Here is a 9,806-nt window from a genome sequence, read left to right on the forward strand (position 1 = left end):
GAGAAATCCTTGCCATGGCTTTTGGCTGGCCTGTCCTCTGAACTCTGGCTGGGCAGAGATGCTGAGGAGGGAAGTTTCCATGACTTCTGGCCAGTTTCCTCACAGATCCCTGGCCTTAAACAGGCTGGGCAGAGGTGATGTGGAGAAATCCTTGCCATGGCTTTTGGCTGGCCTGTCCTCTGAACTCTGGCTGGGCAGAGATGCTGAGGAAGGAAGTTTCCATGACTTCTGGCCAGTTTCCTCACTGATCCCTGGCCTTAACAGGCTGGGCAGAGGTGATGTGGAGAAACAGAGACATGGAGGGGATACCCCTCACCATCTCTTCCCACGGCTCCCATGTGCTGCAATGCTGTTTGCAGAAATCTCCTGTGCTCCCACCATGAAAGGGGGCAGCTTTGGAGGAGAGGGAGGGTCATTGGCAAAGCCAAGACCTTTCTCCAATCCTGGGAGCCCTTGCCATTTTAAGTCTTCTTCATGCTTCCAAGGATGTAATAAAGAAGCTGCAGAGCAACAGCAAACACATCCCAAAGGGTCTCCCTCTGAAGCCAGCTCCCTCTGTTGAGCTGGCAGACCCTGAGCTAGGGAAGCCTGGGTTAAGGATGGCCCTTCACCCATGCTCTCAGGGTCCTCTGCCATAGCCACCACCAAAGAAGGGGGGAAAGGCAGGGAGAGGAGAAGAAGGGAAGACCAAGAAAACTCTCAAACCGCTTTCGCAGAAAGGAAAAACTTCGCTGGCTCGAAGAGAACATCCTGCTAGGAGCATAGGCAGGAACAAGACAGGCTCAGGGGGGCTAGCTCCTCCCTATATAGGGGCCGGTCTTTTGTTTATTGTCCCTGCCTACAGGAGCAAATAGGAGGAGCTAAACCCAGATTACAGGAGGACAGGACCCTCTCTGCTGGGAAACTAATATATTTGTATGAAAAAGCAACTATTAAATGTAAACAATATTGAATGCTAAATACAGCTTTATCAAAAACCCACTAAAGTTGCCTAGGTTTCCTCTGAGAGAACAGTAAACTGCCACCTGAATGCCATCTAGCAACCCCTCATATTCACAGAAGAGGTGATAGACAGGTCTAGATGATTAAGAGGGAATAATTATTGCCTCACTTGTGTTTCATCTTGTTGATTAACAGTAGCAGAAAGTGACACCCAATTCTCACTTCAAATCTGTCAGTGTGGAATATATTTTACATTTCCTCCTCTTCTTGTGTTTTCCTCATCTAACATAATAAACACCTGCCTTTGCTATATTTAAAAGTATGAGTTGTTATGCTTCATTCATTCCAAATGATGTCATGTGCAAGACTTCCTTTTATAACGGGATAAAAATGGACCCTACTGGTCAGCAACTAGAATGGTCACATGGCCAGTTTTGAGCATCTATCAGTGGAAAAGGGCCAGAGCTTTTTTTTATACTGTGCTGGTGCCACATTTATACCTTTTTCAACTCACCAAGTGATGATCATCCAGGGACTAAATTTACCCACAGGTAGCTAATGGTGTATCACAGATGTAGCATGTACCTAAACTTGCTTTTTCAGAAAGTGTAATTGCTCATGATTTGACTGAATAAGATGATGCTGTAGTAAGGGAAAAAAACCCAAGAGCTGCAGATAGTGTGGGCTTTACAGTTCCTTTCATTTCAGCATTTTTTCTTTCTCCTGCTTATCTGAGATGTTCTCCTTCATCAGCTCCTTCATCTTCAAAACTAATTAGTTATTTTCCCTTGGCATATCCTTCTGTTCTTGATTTTGACTTAATTACATTTATCTACAGAAGAGAGTGCTTTATTTAGATGATTTGCTGTAACATATTTCACATTGCAACAAAGCCACTAAAGATACAAAATGTGTTGCTTCATTGAAATCAAATCCCCAGAAAGAGACATAGTACAAAGAGCTACAAAGCCATGGCACAGGAGCTGGTTATTGGTTGACTTAATAGGCAAGTACAATAATGTCCTTTGAGTGTAAATGGTTATGAACTACATTGATCATAAGGGTTCTTATGTTTGGGAGGAAATTTGATCCTTTAAGTCAGTTTTCTTGCTGGCTTTCTCTAGTCTTTTCTCTGTAGTAGTTTTGACCTGAAATGGTTTTTTTGACTGATGTGTTCATCACAAAAGATTTCATTATATTCTGGAGTCAGCATTTGTTTAAAATACTATTTGCACATACTCCACAATGCATGCCACACTTATGTAGAACTTGGTCATAACTAGGCAAATAACTATGTTAGTTCCATTCCACTCCGGGTTCAGGCCTGGTTATGGGTCAGAAACAGTTTTGATGGATGACCTACATCAGGAACTGGAAAATGAGAAATATATTGATTCTGCTGGACCTCTCACTGGCAGTCAGTATCACTGATCATGGGCTGCGTTGTTGGGATGGAGATAGAGGCACTGTCATTCATGCCTTAATTATTTCTTGACTAGAGTACTGTAATATGTTCTACAAGGGCATGCCCTTGCAAAATGTTCAGAAGCTATAGCTAGTGCAGAATGCAGGCAGACCATTATCAGCTTTGCATTTCAGAGACCAAATAATACACACCTTACAAGAACTATCCAGCTTCCAATTTGCTTCCAAGTTCAATTCATAGTGCTAGTCTACAGCTTTAAAGCCCTAAATGGGTTGGGGCCAGAATATCTGAAAGAATTTCTCCTCCCATATGAATCGGTCCAAAATCTAAGATTGTCAGCAGAAGCCCTGTTAATGTGTCCCATTGTCCCATGAAGTTAGGCTAGTGAGTACACATTGCTGGCTTTCTCTGCAGCATCTCCCTGTGAAACATCCTCACAAGGCAAGTGTTTTTTGGCATTTCTAAATTTCTAGCAGGAAGTGAAGATTATGAAATTTCATTTGGTCTTTAGTTCTTAAAATTAGCCGGGGGGGTGTCTGCTATGGCTGTTTTTAACAGTGTTTTTAATTGTCAGCCATTTGACCTATTTTTAAAGGGTGGTGGTGGAATAATTCTATAGATTTATGTTGTTGTTGTGTATTTAATGTTCTCAGTGTTTTTATCTATTGTATATCATCAGGGGGGATCTTTCACAGCATGACCCCCACAAATTTCTATATACCACTAGGTCTGTTTTCTCCCAGTTTTACAGTTTTCCTGTTTGTTTGTTTACTTTGACCAGTAATCTTGAGGGCCCTGGTGAATCAAGGGCCAATAAAGCGTAACAAAGATATTGCAATGTGTTGAGGAACAGTGTCATTCCTTTTGTGGTATAACTGTAACTTTTTGTTACTTTCATTTATAATTATGGTTATATATATTTTTTGCCTCATAAAATAGCATAGGAAGAACATTGTATGGTTGAAGTACTGTGTCCCTGAGGTTGTCTTTTACTTTGTTGTGGATGGTGAAGTGACAGTGAGGTGGACAGGAGATAGAATGTGCCTTGTACCATGGGCCAGTGCCTTGTGGCATCCCATTTTTCTCCCACAGAGAAAGTAAAGGTACCTCTCTAGCTAATTAATTGCAATTGGAAAGTAAAGTGTCAATATTTTAAATATATAATTACGGTACAAGGGTACTCATTAGTTTTAGGCTTCAGTTGGGATTATATTGTAGTTGTAATCAGTTACTTATTAAAAGTAAATTTTAAGTCTCTGTGGAAACTTCTTTCAGATATTAGGAGCACTCTGCCATTAGGCAGAGTGAGGCTACCATGGCAGGCAACTTCTCTGGGGCGTTTCATAAAACTGCAGCAATTTTAAACCATTCTAATGTATTAAATTGTATTTTACTTGCTTTTCTACCTCAGGTGTTACACTAACATGATTGGTTCAGGGTATTGTTTATTGTGTGTTTGTGAATGGAGGGAACCATTTGCTGTTCTGCCTTGGGCAGCAAAATCTTTTGGCAAGCCCCTAAGAAAATAGAACACTCTTGTTGACATCATTACAGTTAACCCATCAATCTGAATCCAGATAAATATGGTTAGGAGAGCATCTATATCCTTCTTTTGTAATTAATTCAGGGTTTTTTTCATGGTTGACTCCTAGAACTGTTATGTCCTAGGTGATTCAGTGACCCATTAATACTGGAATAGCCTCTCTGAAGTCTGAAATTTTTTTAAGAACACTTGGCATATAGATCGACCTCTCCCTCCCTTCCCCTCTGTATGAGGAATTCACTCCCTCAAGAAGTCCAAAATATCTCCTGCACTTTCATGCTGCTGAAAGAAAAGACACTGTTTATTCAGACAGCTGCAATGCAGTTGTAGTGCTGTGAACAGAAAGAAGCAGATTGTGGTATAGTTATACAATAGGAAAAGAGGAATTGTCTTTGAAGAAATAGTCCCAAGGATTGGAATGGGTGGGTCAAGGGTATAGCTGGGAGGGGAGGATGAGGACACTGTCCCCAATAGGAGTTCTCCTTTCCCATAAAATTTTCCTTCAGTGCTCAAATATCTAGCATTGCAAGGAGGAAGACATTCAAAATTGTTCACATTGAGAACTCCTATATGTGCTGAGTTTGCATTCTCTTGTTAATTTTGCCTGGCCATTTTCTTTGGGTTGTTGTTGTTTTTAACTGCCTTCAAGTTGATGCCTTCGACTTAATGGCAACTCTATGGAGGAAACATTTCCAAGACTCCCTGTTCCCTACTGCTCTGCTCAGTTTCTTTAAATTTATACCTCCTTAATAAAGTCCATCCATCTAGCATGGGACCTTCCTCTCTTTCTATTTCCCTCCATCTTTCCTAGCATTATTGTTTTTTCCAGTGTTCTCATGATGTGGCAAAAAGTACAACAGCTTCAGTTGAATCATCTTGCACATGCTGGCTATTCATTTGATTCTTTGGTGATTTCTTCCCTTTTATATTTCTTGTACATGCCCCTTTTAAATCTTAGCTCAGTTGAAAGTTCTTTAGGCGGGTTACAGACCGGTCTGCCGCCGCCGCCGTTTGCTCCGTGCAGGAGCCGCAGCAGCCACACCGCGAGGCTCCCGCACGGACCGAAAAAGAAGCTCCAAAATGGAGCTTCTTTAAGCGGCGCCTCTATGACGTCGAGAGGCGCCAGGGGCGGACTCGCGACGTCATAGACGCCGCGACACGTGCGGATGCACAGCGTCCGATACGTAAATATGGCGGCTCCCATGTGGAACGGCCGCCGCCATATTGTACGTACAGAATAAGTACTGGGGTTAGGGGGGTGCGGAAGCACCGCCCCTTCCTAACCCTAGTACGTATTCATTACGTACTAAATGGCGGTCTGTAACCCGCCTTAGACATCCATCCTGGGTATTTTTAGACACCTTCAGTGTTTCGTCCCCATTGGAACTGTTTGAAATTGTGCCATCAATATTACTTTTAAGAAACTCCCATCCATCATGAACTCTCTTCTCTTTTAGTATTCCTGGCAACAGGATCTTTAAATTTACTAAAATAAGCTTTCTGAAAGTCTAGAATGCATGTTTGACTACACTTGGCTTTTCATTCCTGCTCTATAACAAACTTTGAAGATCTCACTTGCCTTTCCTACCTCTTTCTACTTCAACATGTTTTCAGACATACAGACTACTTACATTAACCTGTATGCTTAACCTATGATTGGTGTTTCTTTTTTTTTCTCCTCCCTCATTTTCACGTGTAATTTTTTATTATTTTCACATAAAAATAATTTGAAATGTTTTTAAAACTACAGAAGCCATGATATATAAAGGTTATTGATATTTTACCGGGTTCTATTAAAAGGCAATCCTGCCTAGAATAGACCACTGAAATTGATGAGTCAAGATTAGGGATGTTTCATTCTCACATGAAAAAATGAGTGATTTCAAATGCACTGTCCCCACTCAATGAGATCACAAGAATTTTTTTCCAGTTTTCAATGATTTATTTTATAATTCAGGAGTTTCTTTTGCAAAACAAACAAACAAACAAACTAAAAAGTTTGGGCTTTGTGCCTTCAAATAGCTTGCACACAATTATGTTTTTGTACAAAAAAAGATTATCATATTTTCCAGCGTATAAGACGACTGGGTGTATAAGACGACCTCCAACTTTTCCAATTAAAATATAGAGTTTGGGATATACTTGCCGTATAAGACTACCCCTCTTCCAACGCACACTAAATAAAATTTTTAAAACTCCATCAAATTTGATTTCAATATGGTAATTTTAATTCAAATGCTCATGACATGCAGGTACTTAGCAGGAAAACTTGTTGTATACAAAGCCTGCTTGGATTGGTCAGCTCTCCCTGCCTGCCCAGCCCTCCCTATCTCCAAGATTTTCTTCTACCATAATTGTACAGCGCCGCCCTTGCTGCTTTCATATGATTGCCGCATACAGTGGGGATGTGGCCACAGCCGTTTTTGAGCTCCTCCCACCATATGTGGCAACCCCAGATTCTCCAGTCCAGCTCAGAAGTTTCAGCACCTGTCGTATAAGACGACACCTGGCCTATAAGACGACCCCTGACTTTTGAGAAGATTTTCCTGGGTTAAAAAGTAGTCTTATATGCCAGAAAATACAGTATCTGTTCAAAATGCACAATTTTTGCACATAAAATGCAAAAGCACTTATGACATTCCACCATGAGGTGGCTTGATCATGAAAACATCCTTTCCTGTCAAGGGCTGCATCCATACTGCAGAAATAATCCAGTTTGACACCACTTTAATTGCCATGGCTCAATATGATGGAATTCTGGGATTCATACTTTGTTGTGGCACCAGAGTTCTCTAACAGAGAAGGCCAAATAAATATCTCACCTAATGTACAATTCCCAGAATTCCATAGCATTGAGCCACTGCAGTTAAAATGTCAAACTGGATTATTTCTGCAGTGTGGATGCAGCCAAAGAAGAATATTACAATTCATCAAAATGGCCATGATTTCCAATTTTGATTAACTCTACTCAGCCAGTTGAGTAATATTTAGAAAACCGATGTCTTAGCAGTGGGCTTTATGCAGCTTTACTCTTATGTAAGTCCTTTTGCATTCAATAGCACTTCCTCGCAGCTAGCTGTATAGAGGATTGATGCTTAAAACAATATAAAGAGGCTAACCTGACATTGCTGAACTAGTATCATTAACCTTTTCAAGGTTTAGCACCAGTGTCACAAAATGTATCTTTCTACGCCTGTCTCATCACATAACTATTTAGCTGTGTTTAAATGCCAGTGGTTTAAATATTGTATTCTTTTAGTACATCTATAAAAGCTCATGCTAAAACAGATAGGTTGGTCTTAAAAGTCCTTCTTCCCCTCTTTTTTATACACAAGAACAAACTAACATGGCTATCCCTTTGAAAAACTGTTACTTTAATAAATAATGATAGTCAAATAGTAAGCACAGCTCCCCAAGAACTAATTAGTTGGAGAATGTATCAAAAGCTTCTATTTTTAATGATAACCACTTGACAGAACTATCAAGTTGGAGCAGGGGGAATCTTTCACAGCATAACCCCACAAAATTCCATATACCACTGTTTTCTCCCAGTTTCATAGTTTTTCTATTTGTTTATTTACTTTGACCAGTAATTAAAAAGAAGATTGAGTGATTGAGTGTTTCTGTACAAGATATTTTGTTGCAGTTTGTAACAGATTATTATAAATCCAGATACTGCTCTGACAGAACTTCTGGGTTAAGGCAATTAGCTAAATGGTTTTGCACACACAGAAAAGATGCATAAATCAACATAAACATGCTGAAAGTATCTGTAATATACTAGAATATTTAGATTTCAGCTCTGAAAACACTTGCTGGGCCTGACCTCTAAACTTTCTGTGTGCTAGTTATTCTTGGAAGCCATCTTCTCAGATTTTGACCTTGTGTCTCTCAAGCTGGTGCTTTTAGCTTTTGCATAAACCTGAGAGCAGCTGAAGGTGTTTGTCTTGTGGTATCTGAGGGCTGTTGATCACTCCAAGCCACTGATATTCAGGTCACAACAGTCTTATTGCCTAGGAGATTGCTGATAGAGACAGGTTTACAGATTCTCTTTGCTGTCTTGTTCTCTTTCTGATGTACACACCCCTTCTTTTTTGCAGCTGTTTCTTGACAAACCATCTTGAATGCTTTTTGGCTTGTTTAGATGCTGTTTTGCAAACTAGCATATCAACATAGTGTAATGGTTGGAGTGTTGGACTATATCTCTGGAGACCAGGATTTTAATTGCCACTCGGCCATGGAAACCGATTGGATGGCCTTAGGCAAGTCATACTCTCTCAGCCTGACAAGGAGGCAAAGGCACTGTTCCTTACCTTGCCAGCCATCAATCCAACTGAGAAACCCCCCAGTTGCCCTGTCTGACACAGAAACAGGGTGCATAGCTGCACCCACGTGCTGTTGGCCAGTAGGGTAAGGAGCAGAGTGATGGTGGTGGGGTGCTGTCTGAACAGCCTGGCTATGCCTTGGAAACTCCATGTAAAACCAGGGGTATTTTATTCCTGGGATAAATACTCTTTACCAGCCTGGCCAGAAAGGCATGAAGTCAATTTCTTCTGGGAACTCTCCCACATAGTAGTGTCTTTGCTCTACACAAAACACTCTTTAAAAATATCCCTTCTACTTCGAATGTGGCAGCTACTGCCTCATAGCATTGCAGTGGTTTGAATGATCCTAGCAATATGAAATTTGTCTCTTTAGCTGATGCAACAGCAGAAGTGGAACATCTGAGATTCTTTTAGAAAGAGGAAATACTGAGGAGGAAGTTTCATCCTCTGTATTTTACACAATTCTACAAGAATGGGAGTACTGCTGCTGTAATATCTGGGAATTCCGCCAGAAAGCAGGAAGTGGTTTTCCTGATGACCTGTGTAATTTGTAAATCTCTTTGAATTAAGAGCCAGCTATCTCGCCAACTTCTCATTCTTCTTTCTGGGCAGCATGTCGAAATACTATAAATAAGGTTTTCTCTGTATCTCTCTATAATCAATAGTTTCTTTCCTTAAAACTGAAAGTACTGTATGAACATTATGATAGGTGCAGGAAAGAATGTGTGCAACAGTGTTCTAATAGAATAAAATTGTGTGTGTGTGTGTGTGCGCGCGCGCGTGCGCGCCTACTCAGAGTAAGTCAGACTGAAGTCAATGAGGCTTACTTTCACATAAATTTATAGTACAGCAGCCCAAGGACACTTTTGGTCCTGCTCTTCACCACCACTCCACCCTTTCAAGAGATAATGAGATCTATAATGGACTCATGTATTGAGCCCAGCAGCTTCAGGAACCAACTGCTGTGTTTTGATTTTCAGGTTTTATCTTTTTTTAAAAAAAATGTAGGAATATGACTTTACATTTCAGAAGTCCAAACAAGTCATATTCAGGTTTAGTATGTTTGATACATGAAAGAAAAAGAGTTGTACAAGATGAGAGAGGAAATGTAATAGTTTTTACAAGTATGATTCTTGGTCTCCAAGTGAAAATTGAATCAAGGTGATGACAGTAAGTAAAAGTGATATAATTTGCTATCCAGGCTGAGAACTGTACATTGCTTTGTTCTTCACTTATTCACAGGAAGAAGGCATTGTGAAGGAGATTGATATCAGTCACCATGTAAAGGAAGGTTTTGAAAAAGCAGACCCATCACAGTTTGAGCTGCTGAAGGTTTTGGGGCAAGGCTCCTATGGGAAGGTAATATTTCTCATATTTATATATTACTATGTCCTGCCAGTATGCCAAAATAATACCAGTTAAGTTAGTTATCACTAACTTATCACTAGATAATTATCTCTAGAAATTAAAAAAAATAACCTGTCATATTTTTAATTTCTTCCAAAATTGAAACTTTTCTTACCAATTAGCATGACAAAAATATGTGCTAAATAGCTGCATCTGCTGTTCC

General features: G+C 40.2%; 1 protein-coding gene across 3 annotated transcripts in view; it reads left to right on the plus strand.

Moving 5' to 3' along the window:
• RPS6KA2 (ribosomal protein S6 kinase A2) overlaps positions 1 to 9,806 on the plus strand; it is a 272,415-nt gene that overhangs the window by 150,959 nt on the left and 111,650 nt on the right. For all 3 annotated transcript variants that reach the window (XM_042480351.1, XM_042480370.1, XM_042480360.1), the window contains one exon: positions 9,479 to 9,595. In XM_042480351.1, coding sequence (XP_042336285.1) covers positions 9,479 to 9,595 — 117 coding nt within the window. The remainder of the gene's footprint in view (positions 1 to 9,478; positions 9,596 to 9,806) is intronic.

The sequence above is a fragment of the Sceloporus undulatus genome, chromosome 1, assembly GCF_019175285.1.
Source record: "Sceloporus undulatus isolate JIND9_A2432 ecotype Alabama chromosome 1, SceUnd_v1.1, whole genome shotgun sequence".
Classification (NCBI taxonomy): domain Eukaryota; kingdom Metazoa; phylum Chordata; class Lepidosauria; order Squamata; family Phrynosomatidae; genus Sceloporus; species Sceloporus undulatus.